The sequence below is a fragment of the Ruditapes philippinarum genome, unplaced genomic scaffold, assembly GCF_026571515.1.
Source record: "Ruditapes philippinarum isolate M1 unplaced genomic scaffold, ASM2657151v2 ctg3862_1_1_1_1, whole genome shotgun sequence".
In the NCBI taxonomy this organism is placed as follows: Eukaryota; Metazoa; Mollusca; class Bivalvia; order Venerida; family Veneridae; genus Ruditapes; species Ruditapes philippinarum.
In genome coordinates, this window is record NW_026858771.1 from 165834 (window position 1) to 191901 (window position 26068).

The following is a 26068-nucleotide window of genomic DNA, read 5'->3' on the forward strand; positions in this document are numbered from 1 at the left end:
GAATTGCACTTTACTACAAATAAACAGCAAAGTTATAAAGTTATAAAAAAAGGTTTTAAAATTTATTTATTTCACACTGAGCATATACAAAAAGTAATAAGTAAACTCGTATAAAGATTGATGTTATGTTATATTTAATCGAGTTAAATTTGAAAATTAATGAAAAAACAAACGCAGCAGGAAAGAACATATAAGTCATTTCTTATTTATTTGAAGCATTATGGGACATTTGTAGAATTCATTACCTTTTAAGGAATTATTGTACAGACAATGGGTGGTCTTTAACGTCATCTTTTTTTTTTAATGTATACTCTTTTTTATGTAATTTATTACAGGATAAATTTTATCTTTATTTAAATCTAGGTCTATAATTTAACTTAACCATTATCACACTAAATATACGAATAAACTTGTCCATCTTGCAGTGCAGGCAAAACCATTCACACTTTTAGGGAATTTCTAAATATGCATTGACTGAATATATAGTGCAGACCATGAAAATACGAGACGGTTGTGCCAGCACTGGTCGCATGGGTACAATGTTGCATCAGTTATCTATAGCAGACTTAATATTAAACATATTTTTATACCACATATATACATGATATCAACATATACATAATGATGTTACAAATCAAATCATATGATTATTGAAAAACAAAAAGTATTAAACATCTATTGCACACTATTCTTAGAGCATGTCATTGAATGATATGTATATGCATTGGAACGTCAAGGATGAAGTGTTAGGGTGTTGAACTTATAGCTATTGAAATTCACATGACGATTATTTATTTACATACAGAAAAACATTTCTAACCCAACCGGAACGAAAACGAAGATGATTTTATTTTAACAGAGTTGCAATCGCATCTTCCCGGACCTTTCCGTCAAACTTCGGATAGCCAAGATTTTCCGATTGGTATACTGTGCTATAAAACACCTGTAATAAGACTGACACAATAATACTAATGGACTTACAAAAATACTTAACCAAACTATATATAATAAACTGAAACAGTTGTTTTTTTCAACACTGCCAATTCGGCATTTTTACAAACAATTTGTAGATCTACTTTCAATAGGCAAAATTGGGATAGGCTATTCGAAAAATAAGCAAATACCAATGGAAGTACGTTTGGATAATGGTGATGCATCGTCTACTGTCACAGATGTACTCCAAAAATGGAAAACGGATTATAGTTCTCTCTTTAAAGAGTATGATGCACCTCCTCTTTTAGATTTTTTGCAAGATTCTTCTGATAATGTTTCTTTTAATGAACGAATATCAATTTTTGAGGTTAAAAAGGCCATTTCTAGTGCGAAAATAGGAAAAGCTTGTGGGGCTGATAATATCCCGCCCGAGGTTTTGAAAAATGATACGACAGAGTATTTTCTTCATGTATTATTCAATGTTATTTTTGACAGCGGAGTTGTTCCTGGTATATGGGGAAAGTGTATTATTAACCCAATTCCCAAGTCATCTTCTGCGGACCCTAGAGATCCTCTTTCATAGAGAGGCATATCTTTAGCTCCTGCAGTATACAAATTATATTGTTCGGTTCTTAATAATCGTCTTAGTACCTGGGCTGAAGAAAATGAAAAACTGGTAGACGAGCAAAATGGGTTTAGAAAGAAACGCACAACTATTGATCATATTTCTTCATTGAGTTCTCTAATAGATACTAGGAAAAAGCTAAAGCAATCAACATTGTGTGCATTTATCGACTTTAGAAAAGCTTATGACAATATTAATAGAAATAAGTTATGGAAAAAACTACATGATAGTGGTATATCAGGGAAAATGTTAACTACCGTAAGATCACTATATTCTAATGTCTCGTCATGTGTTCGTGTAAATTCTTATAAAACTGACTGGTTTAGTGTACATTCTGGCCTTAGACAAGGCTGCACCCTGTCCCCTCTGCTGTTCAATCTGTACATTAATGACCTTGCTGTGTATCTTAAGTCTTTGAATATTGGTGTGTCTATAGGAAGTGAAATTATAAGCATTTTGTTATATGCAGATGATATTGTTCTGTTAGCTGAAAATAAACATGATTTGCACTTTTGCTAAATGCTTTGAGTGAATGGTGCAATGTTAACGACATGCAAATTAATTGTACAAAAAGTAATATTGTTCACTTTAGACCACCCTCTGTACAAAAGGTTGACTTTGTTTTCAAATGTGGTAATGAAACTCTCGATATTGTTGATAGATATACATACTTGGGTATAGTTTTGACCGAACACCTCGATTTTAATGTAACAGCCAGGACAATTGCTCAAAGTGCAAGCCGTGCATTGGGTTTGGTAATTGCCAAATGTAAATTAATAGGTGGAGTACCTTTTAATGTATTTACTAAGTTATACAACTCCTTAGTTTGGCCTGTAATAAGTTACGGTGCAGCAGTGTGGGGCTGTCGATCTTTCTCCTATATAAATGCTGTTCAGAACAGCCCCCGTTGTTCGCCAATGGAAAACTATACTTTCTTATTGGGCCTGTATTTGTAACACCCGTTCTACTCGTATTAATAAGCGAATTGCAGTTTGGGCAAGTGTTAAAGCTGGTACATCATGTAAAAACTGGTTCTTTTATGTGAAGAAGCAAATAAATGATTGTAATTTAGTCAACTGTTCTGATGTAAATGTTTCTAAAGCCTACGTTGTAGAAGGTTTACAATCATATATGACAAACAAGTTTATTGCTGAATGGCTTGAAACTATCAATAGGACCACGAGTGTTACTGGTAGAGGTGGTAACAAGCTTAGAAATTATTGTACATATAAGTCAGAATTTACCACAGAGCACTATTGTAATATGATTATGCCTCCCCAGCATCGCTCAGCATACTGTAAATTTCGCTGTGGGGTAGCGCCTATTCGAATTCAAACTGGGAGATTCGAAAATTTAAATATAGAAAATAGAACATGTCCGTTTTATCAAGCAATTGAAACTGAGAGTCATGTTATTTTCGATTGCCCTTTGTACAATGACCTTAGAATTACTTTGCTAAATACAATTTTGTCAATAGAACCAAATTTCTACGATATGCAGGATATTGATAAGCTGAAACTTGTATTTTCAAATCATTCACTTATTAGAATTTGTGCCAAAACCTGTAATGATATTTTAAATAGGAGACAATTTTATCTGTGTAAATATTGTAATTTCTTTTTATGTGATATCTATATCTCTTAACTTCTCCTAAGAAGTAGATGCTAATCTGTTCATACATGATCTGATCGGGGTGATATCTGATTCTTTAACACATTTTTTTTGAATTGCGCAATAGTGCCTTTTTTCCACATTCAATTTTTTATCTTCGTGTATTTTAATGATTTTTTATTTAACGATTAGCGTCTGCTTCTTAGCTTTAACGATATAAGCATGTATATAGTATATATAGCAGTAATTACGTAAGTCTTTTTATTCGTTGAATTGATACTAAAGTCTCTTATAACTCAATATATGAGTGGCAATGTACTTTTTAAATCATGTTATATGTGTTCTATGTATATTGTTGTATGTATGAACATTGATGAGACTGAAATAAATATTGAATATTCAAGAATGTTTGCGCAACTTGTTTCGCACATCCTTTTTAAGATTATCATAATTTTTCAAGTTGTTTGTAAGTGGCACACTAGAACAATGAAGAAAACTACTTGTTCAGACAAAGGAACACATGCTGTTTTGTCTTTGTAGAAATACTTTTGATATATATCTTCAAACGACAAAAAGAGTAGTAAAAATTGAACATGAACGAAGGTTATAAAATAAAAAATGAAGTTAAAAATATAATCGCCTCTTTAAATATTCAGCAGGCATAACGTTTGAATGAATACAATTTTTATGCTGAGTTAATGGGGCAAAAGTCGCCGAATATATAGTTACAAGTCAATTCTTATAAGTCGCGTCGATATTGCAATATGATTATACGTTAACGTTAAAGTTGATACCTACGTACATTAATTTAAGTGAGAAGAAGAAGAAGGAGAGGAAGAAGGAGAAGAAGAAGATGAACAACAACAACAATAAAAACAACAGCAACAAAAACAAAACAACCTTTGTTACAAAGTGCTTTGTTAAGTTAAAATTAAACAATAGCCGTTTTTTCCAGTAAGACTATAGGGTTAAAGGCGTTTCTGAATTAAGAACAAAGAAAGAAGATCTCCACTATAGATAGAGATAGATAAAGATATAGATAAAGGGACTATAAATATTGATGAAAATACTAATTTTAAAACCCTTTTTGTTCTATTTTTCAGCCTAATTCTAAATCTGAAGACAGATATAAGCTCATTATCCAAACAACTTTCAAATCCGCCTCCTTGACATGTAAAAAGCTGGTACAGAAGTTGATTTATCTAAAGGTCATGCTGTAAATGAATACTAAAGTTGCGTTGTTTTGGTTTAAACATATTTATTCCCCAAAATGTATATAATTTGTAATCAACAAATAAAATATTTTTTATATAATGGAAAAGGGTGAGATCGAACGAAAGACGAGTCTTATAAAATTCTTCTCGTTTTGCTATCAATTACATAGACTTTTTTCATTATAATCATGTAACGTCACATACAAAATAATACATATTAACTAGCATAAATTGATTGACACTGGGTGTTTATCTGTCTTAATTGTTACTTTATTTTTTTTTATCTTTATGCTTATCAGATAGATATATATCATGGTGTCAAATATATAGCTAAATGCACTGGCATGTCAAATAATTGATAGAACCTAATCGATAGAATTTTACATGCTTAAAGCCATATAAGGTAATTTTTTTATTATACAGATAAACAACAAACAAAAATGTGTAAAAATAGTACGTCACTGCTTTAAGTTTACCTACCTACGCGCATGTACTCTTTTTAACATCAAATGTTAATAAAAAAAAAGAATGCAGCGGTTTTATAAGTATAGGACGGTTCTATTTCTTTAGTCCTAGTCAACCAAATATTAGTTTATCAACATTTTTAAGATATTTTTGCAGTATTCACTCTTCAAAGTTACCAATCGTAACGCGGAAACCATGTCACGTGATCACTCCGTCAGTCCCGCCTCGTGATTCATCCTGTACGATGGTCCACTCGCTCAATAATTTCAATAAGTACATTTTGTCTTTTCACCTCTTGGTTTAAATTGGATAAATTGATTCAGAATGGCTGATAGACCTAAAGGATATGGATTTACCGCTGAGGCTCAAGCCAAGGTTTGTGTTTAAATTTATGTATCTAATCTCTTCATAAAATATTACAATTTTTTTCAAAAATATCGAGCGATAACGCAAGAAAACGCGGTTCACACGTTGAACATGTATTAAACTTTACACGAATGAATTGAAATACTATTTTTTTCTGTTTTGATGTTTTTTTTTAAAGTATGCACGCTTCTTCTGCGTGGGTTTTAATGCATGTCGTCTGCATGTATAAGATGTTATTTTTGTTAAAACATGCCGACGGACGTGACTGAATAAATATGCTGTACATCAGAAATCAATTACTACTGTCCACTAGTAATTTATCAGAAGTTGGTAATCCCAAACGAACAGATCGGTTTTACAGCCTATTTTATATAGACGAAAATGTTTTAAAGCGATAATTAACAAACCTGTTTGAGCGGGAAAGTGACTGTTATCGCTTCTGAGTGATAATGCCGCAGGGCGTTCACCATAATACTTGAATAAATTAGTGAAAATTATCCACAGGGGTTTCCACAGGATCTTGAAACCACTATGAACTGTGTTCAAATGGAACATTCTTTTTTAAAAAAATTGCTACAAAAATGTATTCATTTCAACATTAAATTTTGATATTACCATTGGTCATTTAGATAAATAAAAAGTGTATCAAAAAGAGAAAGAAATTGGTTTTACTGATAGTCAAGTATTAGCCAGGTGATTAAAGAATGTAATTAGTTTTACATTTTGACATTACAATTTTAAAGTTAAGATATGAACTTTTTTGTAGACATTAATCGGTGTGCAAATTGAATCTCTTTGTTAATGTTCGGTGGCATTGCTCCCGTTTCCGATAATTAGTTCTTACGTCATTTATTTGTAAAGGGTATGATAGACGCACTGCAATTTGTATTTCTTTAAAAAGGTAAAAACACCTACAAAATAGTGGTTCATATCGACAAAAGCCCCCCCCCATGAAATTTACACATAGGACAAAAGCCCCCCCCCCCAATCAAAAGACAAAGCCCCCCCCATCTTTTTTTCACATGCACAGGTGCTCAAATTCATCAAATTTCACACAAACTTTTAAATAAAAATGAAAAGAATTTGTTTTAATGTTTATTTATAATACAAGAGAAACAATAAAAGTGGAACAAACAATCAACACAGGATAAGTTTTAAGGTTTATTTAATGATGATAACCGACGTTTCGACTCTCACGAGTCTTCATCAGGGTTATAAAATATCAGAATATTAGAAAAATCATTGTCTAACGTACAAAAATCGGGTATACTTTACGTCACGTGATTTGTTCTAAAAATAGTTAAAATTATGTCATTTTGGGTTTACCCCATAATCTATATTTAATTGTATGCATTTATTTATAATGTATATATTGAAGTGATAACAAAGAATATGATAACAGATGAAATAATGCATGCATGCGATACTGAATTCATAGCTTTTCATATACACAACAAGGGTCAGAAGAGTAGTAATGTTTAATCACTTTTGTAAATTTGTAAAGGGATCAAATTCAATATCCTTAGCTTTATGTCACCTACATATGATGTCCATACATATCTTTTAAACACATAAAAAACACAACTTTAATACACTATATGTAAATTTGATTGACCATGGGGGGGGGCTTTTGTCCTACCTTTCCTTTTTTATGGGGGGGGGGGCTTTTGTCCTATTTGTAAATTTCATGGGGGGCTTTTGTCCACCTTGTCATTTTTAGACGGGGGTGGGGGGGGGGCTTTCGTCCGGGGGGGGGAGGGGCTTTTGTCCGTATCCCGGTAGAAAGGTGTTTGTTACAGGTTTTTGTCGGTGTTCTAGTATCTCTCTGTAAATATAATATTATTAATGATATTCAGTACAAACATATAATTAATTAAACAACATGGCAAATCTATTTACACCCGAAAAACCTCCACAAAGAGACCCCTTGGTAAAGCAATTACCTTTTCAAAATTCCCGTAGAAAGACTTTTATATCTAACCTTTATGGAGCAACACCACTAGCACTCAGCGACAACCAACATGTGTGTCTACCAAAAGTTGTTGTTTCTGAAGACGTTAGACTGTATTTTAGGGGTTCAGAAGGATATTTGCCATTTGCATTATGGGCTCGATTTCCGTCAGTGGCATTACACTCATTCACTAGGTTGCTTTAGGAAGGCCAATGACTGTGCCTTCTCAAGAAAAAACTGCTCGGATGAACACCTTTGGGTGACCGGGTCATGCTCGGGCAGTGCAGTTTATATTGTTTCTATACCAAATACTATCGAAAAACTCTTGGTTGGTAAATGTTTGTTCTTAGTGACTCTTGGGGTTTAAAAGGTGCGTTTTTCTTCTCGGGGCAAAACTGAAACCAAATAAGAAACTATTTTTAATTGCCATAAGGTGCATTTATTGAGACAAATTAAAGATACATTACTGGACGCGTATAAAATAATCAAGCTTATTGATTAAAGCTGGTAAATAAAGGGATTGTTTCCGTTCCTCTCATTTCGTGATTAAATCCTGACGGTGGTTATAAAAGAATGTATTTAATTTCCACTCGTTTATTGAAAGCGATACGATGAGAATCCCGTTGGTTTTCAGTCAAGTATAAATGTTATAAATGTATAAATGTTTGCGTCGATGGTGTTGTAGTTTTAGCAAGGCACCTGGTTAAGGTTTGATTTAATGATTGATTTTGTATGAGAATTGAGACCTCATTTGTTGTCATTATTTATTACTATAAATCTGTTGGGGCTAGACTGTGTACCAGTCTGGGAGATTTTAGTATGGTAACTCTGTCAACAGGTACCTGCATAAATTATGGACAAGAGGCCTGCAATTGTTATGTTTAGGGAACTCAATCATTGGTTATCATCATAAATATTCCAGGAATCAGTCTGTTTGTTTCTGGTACAGTTACTTGATCAACACTTGTCGTCATAAATATAGAAGGCTTAAATTTGACAATTAACACTATGGTAACCTCCAAATATGGAGAGACAATGTATTTCATATAAATACTGGGACAAGATTTTTTGGGGGCATTCTAAATTGAAGACTGAGGAACGAGATTCAAAATGCAAGAGTGAGATTGTAAGAGATAGAGTCGGGATAGGGATTTTTGAGAGTTAATTCTCAGTGACTTATCAACCATGTGCGAGGAAGAAAAACTCTGTAACTTTAATTATTAATTGTAGAGTAGAAATTTAGAACATTTTCAACAAATAAACAGTGAAATGAAATTAAGAACAGTTATTGTGTATTTTTATGTGGAATTATGGAAGTAGAAGAAATTATAAATTACGAGAGAGAGAAGAATTTATAACACTGGTGGCAGCGAACGGGATGTTTGGACTTTAACACGTTTAGAAAAGGTTTTAAAGTGACTATCTGAAGAGACATTTATTTGAACTGTACATTATAAAATTAATAAAATGGGACCAAAGAAACAAACCGGTGCAGCTTCAATTATTGTGGAAGAACAATTTGTATCAAAAACTCAGTTATTACATGAAAAACTGAAAATTGCAGAAGAAGAAAACAGAAAATTAGAAGTAGCTATTAGAAAAACAGAGCAAGAAGCCATGTTACAGAGAGATAAAATTGTGAATCATTATCTACAGAGGATTAATGACATAGATGGATTATAAATTATAGTTGGTCAGTGTGAATTTTTGTCAGACTTTTAAGTACACTGTTTTCATTGCACATATTCATGAAGATAGATGAATAGGATAAGACTTTAAATGAAAAATATTTCTTAATTTATTGCTTGATTGGAATTAAATGAGGGTTAATGGAAAAAAGAAATTGTGGAGAAGGTGCCATTAAAATTTGTGAAAATTATAACACGGTCAAAGGTATCAATTCAAGTAAATTCAGACATTGTTAAACCTGGTAAAGCAATAAATCTTGGAACAATTAATTCATCAGTAGGCATCTCCTGCTTTTCGGAAAATAAATAGCCAGCAGATAAAGTGTTTATGGGAAGTGTGCTAGTATCCCATAGGGAAGTTCGAGGCAATTCAATTCCCATTAGATTAGTTAACTTTTGATAGAAATGTAAAATTGACCAAGGGGTCATTATTTGGATATTTGCATGAATTAAATCAATTAGATTTATTGAAAGAGTGTAGTGCAAGTATAGGTCGGACGTTTATTTTTGAGGTCAAGGAATTTCCTTAATTTTTTATGGTTATACAGCGTTGAATAGTATAAATCTGACATCTGTGTGTTATATATTCGATGGACATTATTGTGGTTATTTTGTCTTAGAGTTTGGATAGGATATAATAAAATAATGGAAGGATAATTATTGAATTGAATTGGTAAATATTGGTAAATATCATACATACATATATATTGACTAACAGTGTGGAGCAGTCACCCGTAACAAAATGCTATTGTCCAGTAGATAGATTATTATAAACTATCATACCTGTGACAGTATAGTATTGGTTTATTTTTCTACGGAAGCGTAAAAGGACCACAAATTCGAGTATTGCTGTAACCTCGAAAAAATAACGATGGGGATTGACTTAATGGCATATAGGGTTAGAATCGGTACATACAGAACATGTACGAGGCAAAGGAAGTATGGGAAATATAAGCGGACACATTCTAGTACTGCCATACATCTGAAAAGTTTTGTGGTCAATGTATTCTTCCTTCTATGTTTTCTTGCTTTGTACGGGGTTTCGTGGGGCAATAAGCTCTGTATCGACAACTTTGCAAGACCGGACATCAGTTTATGTGATAGTGTTAATATGCCTTCTACATCTCGCAGTACATCTAGCGACTGTATGCAATTTATCTATGGTGCGTACTGTAGATTTCAGGGGTCAATAAGGTTCTAAGGGGATTGAACATTCGTTTTACTCTGAATTGAGAAACACGTGTTGTTGTTGTTGTACTAGTTTTTATTACATAGGCACATGACCACTATATTTTTAGGTAACAACATTAGGTTACAAAACACTAAATCAATTACAACAGTGAATACCTAACATACCCCCATACTTATTTAACAGTTATCATTTACTGCTTGATAAATGTCACTCTTGTTAATTAACTGAAAGTAAGTGTTCAATAGTTCTAACCAAATAAACACTGTATCATTTGTATAAACACATGTGCTTAACTTTGTACAAGTAACAGAACTCTATAACAATTACAGCACAAAATAAGGTACAACACTAAAAGAAAAAACGTTTAAAACAAAAGCTTTGATTGTATAATCATTGTTATCCAGAAAACTAAAGTAGCAACTAAATATATGTATTCACTAAAGATCAGTGTCTCCAATAGACTTCAGTACAAAACTTTCTTTTTACTAAATGTACACCATTTTTTATGAACATTAAACTTGATTAAAATAAAAATATCTGCTGACATGATTCTTTCATTAGCACACAATTCACACTTAGGGGATTATTATGCCCCTTTAACACTGATTTGATTCACAAATTTAACTTATCAGGTTTCTTTATTATGCGACTTGAACGTCGAAGCTCAGGAACAGGCAGATTTGCAGAAGTTCAGGAAACAACTGGTATCTTTTGTTGGTTGCTTAACAACTTCAGCCGGAATCTCAGATGGTCGTTCAGTCACTACAAAAATTAGGATCTTGTGACTGTAACCTTGACGGATAAAACATCAGCTGCTCGAATCTGATTCTGCGTGCCGTTTCCATGATACACCAGGACTAATTTCTACTCTATATGAGACCGGACCAGTTTGCGTTTTAATTACTCCTGGAATCCATTTTTCATACTTTTCACGATAATCACGTATCATAACAGTATCCTCCACTAAATAATTTCTATCAGATGTAGATCTTATCATTTTCGATTGCGCTTTCTCAACCCGATTTTTGTAAACTTGGTCTGAATTTATCGAAACGAGTAGTAAGTGTACGCCCAACATCAGCATACTTTTGCAGGTGTCTCCTTTGTTGTGCTAATGCTCCACTATTTCTATATACTGCATTGAAAAATCTAGATAATTTTGTCTGTAAAGTTCCAGAGTCATTTTTTAGAAGCTTTTAATTCTTGTTTAAAATGTTTTGCACAAATCGCTCCGCCCGTCCATTTGTTTTTGGATGATATTGGTGCTCCTCTAATATGTTTAACACCACCATTCTGACTTAAGAATTTCTGAAATTCATCTCTAATGAACTGAGGTCCATTGTCGCTCACTAGTTCATCGCAAATACCTAAATCTGCAAATATTGATCGCAAAATCTCTATTGTCTTCGAAGTGGTTGTTGTTTGCATAATTTTAACTATTGGCCACTTTGAATAAGCGTCGACTAACACAAAAAACATGTATCCCATAAATGGACCTGCGAAATCAACATGAACTCGAGACCATGGTCTACTAGTAGGATATTCCCACGGATGTATCGGTGCTTCCGGTGGACTGGACTTTGACATCATGCACCCATAACACGACTGTGCGATGCTCTCTAGATCAGTGTCTATTCCGGGCCAATACACATAGCTACGAGCAAGGGACTTCATTTTAACTATACCAACATGTCCAACATGTAGCTCATTAAGAACAGCTTGTCTTAATGTTTGTGGAATGACTAATCGTATACCCCACATTAGGCAACCTTGGTATACAGAAAGTTCTTTGAATCTAGTTTTGTAAGGTTCATACACTCTTGACATTTCACTTATTTCATGTCCTTTGATTACATGTTCATACACTTTTGACAGAACTAAGTCTCTTTGTGTTGCTAAAGCAACTTGATTGCTTGTAATAGGTAATTTATCAAACTGGTGACTGTAAAATATGTCAGTTTCATCTAACTGATGACTTTCAACATACTGCAATGGCAATCTAGATAATCCGTCACAGTTACCGTGATGCTTTGTGTACTTATACTGAATTTCGAAACGGTATCCGCTGAGAAATAAGGCATATCGTTGCAGTCGAGCAGCTGTAGTCGAACAAATGCCTTTCTTCGGACCAAAAATCGACAAGAGAGGTTTATTATCCGTAATCAACAGAAACTCTCGACCAAATACATATGGATGAAATTTCTTAATTCCCCAAACTATCGATAAGCCCTCTTTATCTATTTGACTATAGTTTCTCTCCGCGGATGAGAGACTACGAGACGCAAAGGCAATTGGTCGTTCTGTTCCATTCGGCAGTCTATGACTTAGTACGGCACCAAGTCCAAAAGAACTCGCGTCACAAGCTAAAATAACTGGCAAGTCTGGATCATAATTGACCAAAACAAGATCTGACGTGATCATTTTCTTGACTGTCTGAACTGCCTTATCACAATCACTTGTCCATTTCCAACGTGCATTTTTCTGTAGTAATTGGTGTAATGGATGTAGTATTGTTGAGAGATTTTCAAGGAATTTGGCATAATACTGTACTAGACCTAAAAATGATCTCAGATCTTTCACATTCTTAATTTCAGGTGCATTTACAATTGCAGCAATTTTTGCATCTGTCTTGTGGAGTCCATCCGCATCAATTTCATGCCCACAAAATTCAACTTTTGGCTCCATAAACTTACATTTCTCTACATTTACGCGAAGACCATACTCGTCTAACCTCTTTAATACTTGTTCAAGGATTTCAAGATGTTCCTTGTCATCAGATCCCGTTATGATCATATCAAAAGAGATAATGAACATTAGAGATGTCTTCCATGATCTGCTCAAATTAACCGTTGAAATATAGCTTGGCGCGGAGAGCCACATACGGTGCGCGAATAACAAGACGGGTTGTACCGTAAAGAGAAACCTTTATGAGTTGATATCGTTAAGAGCTTCTTACTTTCATCATCAACTTCAAGTTGCAAGTACGCGTTTTTTAAGTCAATTTTAGAGAATTTCTTGCCTTTCCCTAGAGATGCGAAGATATGTTCAATTTGTGGAAGAGGATGCTGGTCGACTTCTAAGACTGGCTTGATGGTGACTTTAAAATCACCACATATTTGACTTAGGAACTGGTACTATAGGAGTAGCCCATTCACTGTGAGTAACTTTTTCAAGAACACCTTCACTTACTAAACGTTCTAACTCAGCTTCAATTTTAGGCTTTACTGCAAATGCCACAGTCCTAGCTTTAATAAATTTTGGATTTGAATTCGGCTTCAGTTTTAAAGTAGCTTTGTAGCCAGTTACTTTGCCTAAAGTACTTTTGAAAAAACATTTGCATATTTAGACTTCAATTTTTAACTTTTTCATTGACATCAATACTATTCACTCTGAATTGAGTGACTTAATTTCATGCCAATTCAACTGTAACCTCCGTAACCACTCGCGTCCGAACAACGGTCTACTACCATGTTCCACTACATACAAGTTCAACATTTCACATTGCCCATTTTGTTCTACTGTACATTTCATGCATCCAACTGGTTTCAACACTTCCCCAGAATTGGTTTTCAGTTGTATATCAGTTTTTTTCCAATTCCGCACTTGGCCAGAGTCTAAAAACAATCCTCCTTAGATATTACCGACACACCCGAACCTGTGTCTAGTTCCATTTTCAAGATTTGTCCATTCACAGTAGGAGTTACCCAGATAACTTTCTTATAATTTCCCTGATCATCGTGATCCATTTGAAATAAGCAATGTCCAAGATCTAAATCATCTTCCTCTATACCACGAACTTGCCCTTTTTTATTTTTACTTTTATGTCCTTTTTGCTTTTTTGGAACATTGTCAAACTTGTTTGTCCTACATGCAGGCGAAATATGTCCCTTTTTACCACAAAAGTTACAGATCGCATCTTTAAAACGACAAGCATCTGGGGTGTGGTTTTTTTTACGATTACATCTGTAACATTCCCTTTGAATCAGGTCCTTTTTTATTTGTACAGGTTTCTTGTTAAAACTAGATGCCACTTTATGCATAGATGCAGCGCCGCCTGCTGTTTGATGCAACTCTTTAACGTCCTTTTGTGCACATTCCATAGAGATAGATAACTGAAGAGCCCTCTCGTACGTTAAATCTTTCTCACTCAAGAGTCGTTTCTGAATATTTACATTTGTCAACCCACAAACTAGTCTATCTCGAAGTGCATCATTTAATCCCTCTCCAAATTTACAATGTTGTGAAAGCTTTCGTAAATTCACATTAAAATCACTAATACTTTCGTCGGCCCTTTGGTCGCGCTTCCAGAAACGGAACCTTTCAGCAATAACAAGTGGAGCAGGATTGAAGTGGCTCGATAATAGTGTTTGTTAACTCAGCGTATGACTTGTCCTTTGGTAAAGCTGGAGATGTCAAATCTCTTAAAGTTGAGTAAGTTTTAGACCCTACCAGGGCCAGGAGAGCTGGTACCCTTTTGTCATCAGCAACATCATTAATTATGAAATATTGATCTAGTCTTTCCATATAACAAGTCCAGGATTCGCCACTAAAGTCGAATGGATCAATTTTGCCAATTAAGGATGACATGATTTCGGATAATCAATTTCGGATACAACAAAGTTCAGTTATTTCGTTGCATATAATGTTCTTAGAACCACAAAACCATTTAGCAGATAATTTGCTATAACGTTTTCCTCGTCGCCACTGTAGATTTTAGGGGTCAATAAGGTTCTAAGGGGATTGAACATTCGTTTTACTCTGGATTGAGAAACACGTGTTGTTGTTGTTGTACTAGTTTTTATTACATAGGCACATGACCACTATATTTTTAGGTAACAACATTAGGTTACAAAACACTAAATCAATTACAACAGTGAATACCTAACACGTACTATGCATATGGTAAAAGACTATTAATTTTAGCAGCAGACATAGAGTTGAATCCGGGACCCGGAAGTGGCGTAACAGATAAAAATACACAAGCTGTCTTGGATGCTATTAGAGAGACTCGGAATGAAATAAGTGAAGTAAAAAATGAAGTAAGGGGTGTTAAGTCTGAGATTATTCTAATGAAGTCAGAGTTGAGTTTAATGCGCAAAAAGGTCGACAAGGTTGAAGTTAATCAGAAGGAAATTGATGGCAGAATGCGATTTATCGAAGAGAAAGTTGATGTTTTGCGGTATGACCAAGAAGTACTAGCTGGCGATATGGAAGCTGTGTCATATGGTGAAGATAAAAGAGATTCGTGTTTACGGAATATTGAAAAACAGTTGCTTATTTCAGAATCCGAGAGGCTAAAGAGTTCGATGAGAATTTTTTGTTTGAAATAGAAAGAATCTGATGATTACAGTTTATAAAAGCTATGTGAAGATGAAGTATTAAAAGAAAGCTGATACGATCGAAGCCAAATTTGATAGTAATACTTTAGTAAAAGCAAAGCGTGTTGGTGTAGTTGATACTAATCAGGGTATTGATAGAATGGTTATTGTTCAGTTTGCAAATAGCGACGACAAATTTAGACTATTCAAATTTAGAGACAAGTTGCGCATTAAGGGTATACGAATTTCAAACGATCGTTCATTTCTACAGCGCCAAGAACTTAAACAAGCAAAATTAAAGGGCTTAAATGGTTACTTTAAAGGCAACAAGTTGGTGACATATGCAAAAGTTAACCCTGGATCTGAACCTAGACCTCGTGTATTTCGGCGCGGTACTCGTCAATCAGATAATCACACAGCTGATTCGCTAATCGAAGAGAGCATGGAGGCAACACCTTCTATAACTGGAAATGGGGGTAGCCCTTTTCGAAAATAGGACAACGGTCAAGGTCCAGCACAATCATTTTCTAGTATATGTGCGAACATAAAGTTACTGAGTTGGAATATTGAAGGATTAAAGTCCAAATTAACTGGTTTTGAATTATCTGAAATGCTTTTATCTTATGACTTAATAAGTTTTCAAGAAACATGGGATATGAACGCTGACGTTTGTGATGAATATTTTACAGATCATGTTTCATATTCTTGTAAAGCTCAACGATCTAAAACTGGCGGAAGACCAATGGAAGGTGTCACTGTAGTAATTAAAAGTAAACTTTCAAAGTATGTAAAACGCGTATGTGAGAATTTTAAGTATGGTGTAATACTTCTTATTGAAAAGCTGTTATTTGATACACCTCGAAATGTTTTATACGTTGCTATTTATATTCCACTTCCCAAGTCCCCGTTTTATGATGACGTCTTACGGTCAGGCTTTGAGCAATTAGAAGAAAGTATTAGCACAGAATATATAGATACGGAGCTTCTGTTAAATGGCGACTTAAATGCACGTACTGGCAGTCTCCCTGATTTTACTACATTCAGTGTATTTATACCAGAATTGTATGAATTTCACGATATCTAAGATTGCAACGTACATAAAGATAGATTTGCAACAGATAATATAGTAAATGATAATGGGCGCCAGCTTATATCATTTTGTCAAACATTTTCGTGTTTCATAGTTAATGGGCGGTTCGGTCCCCATAGTAGTGGATGTACATTCTTAAACCAAAATGGTAGTAGTACTATTGACTATTTCATAGTGTCTAGAAATTTGTTTGATATTATCAGCAATTTTGAAATTTTAGAGAATAGCGAAAGTTGTCATTTCCCGTTAGCGCTATCTCTGAAAGTGCCAGATGTTGTTCATAGTGTTAAAAGAAACGGCACCGGTAGTAATACATGTATTAGATATAATCTGACAGATGACAATTGCAGGGAATATAATAGATACTTAGCAGAAAATGTAATAAATGGAAGTTTTGATAATGTAGAAACACTATTAAATGATGACACTAGCGACATAAATTTTGTTATAAGTTCATTTGAAGATGACATTGTAAACAGGAGTAATGCATTTAAGAAATTGAAGCGTTATGGTGGTAAACCTAGGAACTATAAGTCATGGTTTGACACTGACTGTAAACGAGCAAAGACTGATGCAAGAAAACGTTTGAATTGTTTTCGGTTAAGCCGAAGTGAACATGATTTATTGCTATATGTAAATAGTAAACATGCTTATAAGAATATATGTAAACGCAAAAAATTTGCATTTGATAAAAATGCATTATCGAAACTAGAAAGTACAACTGGTAACTCGAAAAGGTTTTGGGGCGAAGTTAAAAAACTAACTAATAAACCAAGAACGGAGCCAAACATTTCATTGGACGACTGGTTTAATCATTTTAGCAATCTTTTTTCAGTTGTAAACAATGTTGATTCAGAGAATGAAGAACGAATTAATGCTGAAAATGAAAATGACGATTTTGATGATATTGAACAATTAATTTTCAATTCCTGTATCACAGACGAGGAAATAAATGATAGTATAAAGTCTTTGAAATTGAATAAAGCTGTTGGTGGTGTGACTATACCGCAGCATTTAGTTTATTGTGTAAATGTGCTTTTACCTTTCATTCGAAAATTATTTAATAGATTGTTTCTCAAAGGCGAATTTCCAAAGCAGTGGACAAAAACAGTTGTGATACCCCTTTACAAAAAGGGTAGTGTAAATAACCCAAATAACTACCGAGGTATAGCTTTACTAGATGTTTTGAGCAAAGTTTATATTGCAATCATCACAAAGCGTTTAACATTTTATCTGAATGCTTATTGTAAAATTTGTGAAGCCCAAGCGGGCTTCCGATCAGGATATTGTACTGTAGATAATGCATTTATTCTTCAAGCCATTGTAAGTAAGTATTTATGTATGAAAAGGAAATCATTGTACGTAGCTTTTATTGATTTTCAAAAAGCGTTCGATTCTGTAGATCACAAAATATTGTATGATATTTTAAGAAAAGGTGGCATAAAAGGTAACTTGTATAATGCAATACAGTCTATATATATTTCTGTAAAAGCGTGTGTTAAAAGTAACAATGGTGTAACAAATAGCTTTGAATGCCCCCATCGGTTTGCGTCAGGGCTGTAATTTGAGTCCTATTATGTTTGCATTGTTTATTGATGAACTATACTCACTGTTATGTAAGAACAGAACAAGGGGTATACAATTGTTTCCTCATCTTGTAGAAATATTTTTGCTCATGTTTGCAGACGACATAGCTCTTATTTCTGACACAGTTATCGGACTACAAAAGCAATTGAATATATTGAAACATTTTTGTTTAGTTAGTAAACTAGTTGTTAATACAGCTAAAACAGAAGTTCTCATTTTTAAAAGAGGAGGTAGATTAAGTGTAAGAGAACGATGGAAATACAATGATGTAGACATAGAAGAAGTTAATGGTTTTACTTATGTTGGAATATATTTTTCAAGTAAGCTTTCTATGTATAAAATGGCAGAGGCCATGTCACTCAAGGCAAAAAAAGAATTGTTGCATTTACTCAGTTCATTGTACAATTATCCATGTCTTCCATATACAACGTTTTTTAAAAATTTGATTCAAAGGTTGCATCTATTGCATTGTACGGGTCTGAAATTTGGGGTCTTAAGAAACCAAATTGTATTGAAAATGTACACATTTTTGCTTGTAAAATGTTTATGAAAGTAAACAAAGGTGCATGTAATGATGCAATTTTAGGTGATTTAGGTAGATTTCCATTGTACATTTATGCTGCAAAGCGTGTAGTTAAATATTGGCTTCGTTTGTTAAAGTTACCTGAAGACAGATATGTACGAATGTGCTATAATATGCTGATGTATTATGACAATATTGGTTATAAAAACTGGGTAACTGATTTACGAACTCACTTGTATATAAACGGCTATGTTTATGTGTGGGAAGCCCAGAATGTTGACAACCCTGACTTGTTTCTATTACAATATGTACAACGATTAAAGGACCAGTATATCCAGGAATGGAGGGATAGGTGTTATCAAAACGCAAAACTGTTTTATTATGCTAAGTATAAAACAGTATATAAAGTTGAAAAGTTTGTAAATGTTGTTGATATACACAAATTTAGAACGTGCATTGCAGCATTTAGAAGTTCTAGTCATACCCTTATGATAGAAAAGGGTAGACATTTTGGTATTCAAAGGGAATTTAGAGACTGTCCGTATTGTGAAGGTTGTGTTGAAGATGAATACCACTTCATGTTTTTGTGTCCGTTATATAGTAATATTCGATGTAAATATATTCCTAATACATATATAGAACATACATCAATTTACAAGTTCAATAATCTAATGTCTTCTGAAAATGAACATATTATACGCAATGTTGCTAATATGTATATATATTATGCATTACAAGAAAGGGATCAGTACTTATCAGTTTTTCTATAATTTCATGTATACTATGTTGTACTATAGGCAAAATGTCGATATATGAACCTCTGTTAATTGTTCACAGTGTTGTATTTACTTACCTATACATTAATGCACTTTATGAAAATGTCATGTGTATTATTATACTTGTGTATGGGCCGGAGGCCTTATTATACAATAAACAAATTGAATTGAATTGAATTGAGAGAAAGTGAAAATTGATGACTGCAAATTATCTAGTAAAATATATGATAATATTAAATATGATTTCACTAAATGGAGCAGTAAGTTAAAAGGGTTACACCATAGATCATCAGGAAGCGGAATTTTAAGTTAATGTGGTGAAGCTTTTTATGTTTGCCATTAAGTCTTTTATCAAACTAAAAGACTGTACTGTGCAACTTGAAGAGAACTTTTGGATGTTGTGACTTTTATTACTCAGTTTAGACACTACCTTTTAGGGAGAGAATTTCTTTTAAGGACAGATTATTCGAGTCTGCGATGGTAAATGTCATTCCAGTCGCCGACAGATCAAATGGCTCGCTGGTTAGAAGATGTGTCACAGTTAAATTTTAGGATTGAACATAGAAGTTGGAGAAAACAAGCAAATCTTTACAGTCTCTCTAGAATGTCATGTGAACAAGAAGAGTGTAGTTGTTATGATGGAAAAACAATTTTGGAAGAATTACCTTGCAAAGGGTGTGTAACCTGTATTATGAAACATGAGTCTTGGTCAGATTTTGCCGAATTTGATAATGTTGTTCCCTTGATCGATGAAAACATAGGTAAAGGGAAAAGTATCAAACCTGTTGTGTTAGGAGTGAAACCTCAAAATGACTGGGCATTTTGGAATGATGTTTTCTTGTTAATGCAGCTGCAAGTTATGAGATTATTGAGTTGTTTAAGATCACTTTTCCATGGAATGAATAGGGCAAGGAGGTATTTTCGATATCACATTGGTGGACTTCGTTTCCGTGAAAGTCTACATTCGCATGGTCGAAGAAGTGGAAGCAATCTCAACATCAGTGAAATTAATAAAGAAGTGGTTGGCAAGGACGTAAATTCCATACTAGGTGGCGAAGTTGTTTCATCAGAAAATGAAGCTCAGACATCTAACTTGGGTCGTCTAAAGCAGTTCAACACTATTAATTATTCACCTATTGGAATGGCAAAATTACAGAGAGCAGACCTTGATTTAGGTTTTGGGACATCATGGGTTACTGGAAGCAAACAAGTGGTTGACAAGGACGTAAATTCCATACTAGGTTGCGAAGTTGTTTTATCAGTTTATGAAGCTCAGGCATCTAACTTGGGTTGTCTTATGCAGTTCAACACTACTTGTTATTCACCTGTCAGAATTGCAAAACTACAGAGAACAGACCCAGATTTAGAAGTTGTTATAACATGGGTTATTGAAAACAAACTACCGGGGACAAGGAAGCTAGATTTTCTCCAAATATAAGGAACTACTGGTTTAACTATGACTTGCTCGTGATGAAAGATGGAGTGCTGTTTATAAAATGTAACAGTATTCTCAACACAAGAGAGGCCGCTTTGCTTCTTATTGTTCCAAAGGTTTTACAAAAAGAGATTTTGGTATCTTCACATGACTCAGTTACAGGCGCTCATTTGGGAATTACAAAAACTTTGTCAAAAATAAAATGCAAGTTTTATTGGTTTAAGCTAAGACACAGTGTTGAAATTCATATCAAGCAATGCAAGAAGTGTTCATTTCTAAAACGATCTCCAAAATGCACTGTTGGTCACAAAATGGACTGGGTCTAAGGACAGATAATGGCCATGTGGAAATCATGCATCATGATAGTTTGAAACATTATCATGGAAATTAAATGACAAATTGGCAATCAGATATGGCGAAGATCAACAAGAATAACAATAAATTACAAATCGAAGAAACTAAGACAATGCAGAAGATGGCATCTGAATCAGATTTTCAACAAGTAAGAAGAGGTAAAAGGAATAGGACTCAACACATACCATACCAGCACAGAACATAAAGATCATAAAGAATCATCATGTAAAATATCTTTCAATAAGTTTTGATTTCAAAGGAGTACATGTTGGGTATATAAGGGTACTCTGAGATTTTGCAGTCATTTCAGAGTTTTCGACCATTCAGAATTGTGTAGGGAATAAATATTGGAATAATATGAAAGTGTAAAGAAAATACTAGTGAAAAAAAGAGGAATTTTAAACGTTGTTCTTACAAAAATATATTTTGGATATAAAACGCAATCGGAATTAATTTGTGATTCGTTCAAATTGGAATATTAATTTGTTATTCATTTCAAAATAGGAATATTAATTTGTGATTCATTCTGAATTGGAATATTAACTTGTGATTCTTTTCAATTGAAATATTATTGTGTGATTCTGGTTCAAATTGGATTTTAAAGTGTTTTATTTTCAGTTTAACAATCAGTGCCATTTTCTAATTTCAATTATGTTATATATAAATATTAAGTTTAATATTTTGGCACTTAGGACTCTATGATAGAGACGACTACCAAACAAATTTAATATTCAGTTTGTGCCTTTTAAGAATTCTTACACATTTGTTAAAATTTATTAAGAAATAAATAGGCACCAGGACTTTGTGTGCAAGAAATAGACAATGTGTGAAAGATTGAATTAGGATATTGTGAAATAGAAAAAAAGGGGCAACAGAACATTTATATTATATAATTGAGTGACAAAATATGTTTCATTTTGATATTAAAACATGGTGTAAAAATTTGAACAACTGTTTGAGAAATTTAATTAGTTTGTTTTGAGTATTCAATGTATAATTGTAGTCAGAAAAAAATTGTCGTTAACAGAAGTAAGATTTCTGTAGATTTAGTATTTTCTTAGAATTTCGTAGTTGAATAATGCTTATTTTAGTTAATGCAGAGTATATTATGTTAATTGAGAATGTTTTATCGTTAAACTTCTCTTCATTTTGGGAGTAAGATTGGTTGAAAAGTCACTGATTTTTGTTTCATTTCTATATTTTTGTTTGGTGTTGTTAACTTAATTGGGACAATTAAGCTTTTAGCAAGGCACCTGGTTAAGGTTTGATTTAATGATTGATTTTGTATGAGAATTGAGACCTCATTTGTTGTCATTATTTATTACTATAAATCTGTTGGGGCTAGACTGTGTACCAGTCTGGGAGATTTTAGTATGGTAACTCTGTCAACAGGTACCTGCATAAATTATGGACAAGAGGCCTGCAATTGTTATGTTTAGGGAACTCAATCATTGGTTATTATCATAAATATTCCAGGAATCTGTCTGTTTGTTTCTGGTACAGTTACTTGATCAACACTTGTCGTCATAAATATAGAAGGCTTAAATTTGTCAATTAACACCATGGTAACCTCCAAATATGGAGAGACAATGCATTTCATATAAATACTGGGACAAGATTTTCTGGGGGCATTCTAGATTGAAGATTGAAGAACGAGATTCAAAATGCAAGAGTGAGATTGTAAGAGATAGAGTCGGGATAGGGATTTTTGAGAGTTAATTCTCAGTGATTTATCAACCATGTGCGAGGAAGAAAAACTCTGTAACTTTAATTATTAATTGTAGAGTAGAAATTTAGAACATTTTCAACAAATAAACAGTGAAATGAAATTAAGAACAGTTATTGTGTATTTTATGTGGAATTGTGGAAGTAGTAGAAATTATAAATTACGAGAGAGAAGAATTTATAACAGGTGAGGAAATGTCTAATATAAATATAAATATAAGATAGGAATGTCGCGCTAAAATGATTTGAAAATATTCGCGCATTTATCTTTCGACTGTACATATCTGTCACAAACTACGTCTCTTACATAAAACCACAATGTGTTAGCATTTCATATTCGTTTGGCCTAACTTATATTGTTTTGGTTATTTACGTGTTTTTGTTATTAAATTATATCCAATGTATTTCTTTGGTGTTTCTGAAAGAATAACCGCGAAATTTCTGATTAAGGTTCTCTGGAGTCCATCAACATCATATATAAATTCTTTTAGTTTATTTTGACTTTCTAAAGCGTTTGTTTACACGGAAAGTACCGATATTTTCCGGATTTTCACGAACCATCCTCATTAACGATCAGACATTAATTTTTTTTCTAGTAGCTGTAAATGATAACTGCACATTAAACAAACAGGAAACACTATGATTCAAAATCAACCTCTTATATTAAAAAAAAACCATGCCGGTTGCCACCATGCCGATTGCCATTTCTGATAGGGGCGTATTTTGTTCACGAGCTACTTTGCATTCTGCTAAAAATTGAAATTCTATCTTTTTCACCGAAAATACCAGACTTTCCCGTCGACCAAATTGTAATCGTGGCAGATTGAAAGTGCAAATATACCATTTGTTTTCTTAATGTCAGCGTAAGAAAGTTAACGAATACCATGCGAATATTGTTATAACATTATAATTAGGTTGAAGTAATTCATCGTATAAATATATCATTAAATACAGTTAAATTATAAGAGTATAGTTTATTAAATCTCAAGTACAAATACGAAAGAAATATCTGCATAATATGTATATGTGATTCTTTTATATATTCATTGTAATATCTGCATAATATGTATATGTGTTTCTTTTATATATTCATTGTAACATTGTTTAAAACTAGACAAATTTTTGATACTTTTTGTTGAAATTTTGTTGAAATTTTGCCTTCCATGCACAATTTGAACAATAAAGGCGACAACGACATCTTCGCAGCAATAAAATAAGCAATAAAAACATGATTTTGTGAAAACTTCAGATCTAAAATTATAATTGAAGCAAGCTTTTTTTTAAAATGGAGAATAATGTCTTCACAAGAGATGAGTACATATATTAATGTGAACCGACCCCCTTGCACTCATGGTGAAGGCCACTGATTTTTAATTACCGTGGGTTCGAATTCCTAATTGAACCACAGGCATTTTCAAGTTAGGAAGCTATTTTCAGCTAGCGAACGCAATGTTGTTGGTGCTACCCAGGTGTCCGTTCGTACATGACCACGAGGACACCTGAGAAAATCTTTCAATAAAGCTATTATCTTAGCAGTGGTAAAACCCAACCAAAACATATAAACTCGAAATGATGTCACAAACTTCACGACTCTTACGTATGTGCATTAGGATGATTCTATTTTAATGATAAATTCATAATTTACATTGTGTAAAAAACGTGTTAATAAAAGAAAGATAGTGACAACAACTTGTTCTCTTTTTCTTGTTAAAACTACTCTTACAAGATCCCAGTTAAATCATATAAGGTACCATGTGCTGTATTTATTAACCATAAATTTCCGCTACATTTGCAGATGAGCGCAAAATATGACGATGCCGTTGCACACGAAGCGATGGCTTGGATAAACGATTTGATATCCGAGATCGGTGAAGGACCAATCAACACCAGTGGAAGTGCAGATAATGTTTATGAAGTCCTGGAAGACGGTTACGTTCTTTGTGCGTAAGTATATTACATGTTTGTTTGACCAAATTACATATCCTACATCGATATTAAATTTAACAAGGGTTTTAGATGTTGTGCCATTTTGTGTTAGTGTTATTCATTTATGCATTTATTTCAAAACCATAATTTGATCATTTGAATTTAACATTGTTTATTTTATTTAGATATGCTCTTGTTTTTTTTCCAGCTTAATGAAAGCCATTGAACCATCCAGTATAAAAACACTAAAAAGGCAGAAATTGGCATTTAAAAAGATGGAGAATATTTCTGTTTTCTTACAGGCAATAGAAAACTATGGCGTTGCTAAACATGATTCGTTCCAAACAGTTGACCTTTACGAAAGAACTAATCTTACCCAAGTTGTCCTATCCATTCATGCTCTAGGACGAAAGGTAAGCCTTACTTCTAGTATTAACACTACACTTAAAAAGGTTTCTTTTATTTGGGATTGGGGTGGGGAGGGGGAGGTGGCGCCCGTGACCGAAGGTTTAAGATCATTGATTTAAAACTACTTGTCCCGCACCGCTGTGGGTTTGAATCCCCGACAGGGACTTTGAATTCTTTCATGTGAGGGAGCTATCCAGCTAGCTTACGAGACGCGGGTGGTTCTACTCAGATGCCCATTCGTACCTGAAGTAATGCAAGGAAGGGCGCCCGAGGTCTTCCTCCACCGGTAAAGCTTGAAAGTCGCTAATGACCTACATTGTGCCGGTGCGGTTTAACACTCAATTCCTAAAAAAAAACCTTATAAAGTTTTACAACATTCGCCTTCAGCACTGTGTAATTGTGTCTTTTAATGTTGCATATAAACTTTTAAATTAGGCGTTCATAAATACAAATAATTGGGGCTAATTGGTCAGTAAAATTAAAGATGCACAGATTCGTCCTTGAACTCTAAAATATTCTTAATTGTTTTCTTCGAGCTTCTTGCACCGTACCTGTTGAGCCCATCAACTATTTAACCTCTACTTGTTCTTTATTTACTAAAATCTTAACTTTTTTTTGTCTGTGACTTCAGGTAAATTCCAGAGGCGGAAGAGGAATTGGTCCAAAAGAATCTGAACGCCAGTCACGCGAGTGGACGGAGGAACAGTTGAAAGCCGGTCAAAATGTGATTGGATTACAAATGGGAAGCAACAAGGGGGCGTCTCAAGCTGGACAAAGTTTCGGAAAAGCAAGACATATTGTTGATTAGAATAATAAAATCTGGACGGTTTATTTTATAAATATCTCACGCATCATAATGGCATAATAACATAATAACAAAG

At 33.7% G+C, this 26068-nt stretch overlaps 1 protein-coding gene across 1 annotated transcript; it reads left to right on the forward strand.

The window, feature by feature from the left end:
• Nucleotides 1-5064: 5064 nt before the first annotated feature.
• On the forward strand, nt 5065-26068 carry LOC132754250 (myophilin-like). The gene is made up of 4 exons (XM_060744873.1): nt 5065-5223; nt 24649-24797; nt 24988-25192; nt 25819-26068. The coding sequence occupies exons 1-4, from the start codon at nt 5173-5175 to the stop codon at nt 25993-25995; spliced, it is 582 nt and encodes a 193-aa protein (XP_060600856.1). The 5' UTR covers nt 5065-5172; the 3' UTR covers nt 25996-26068.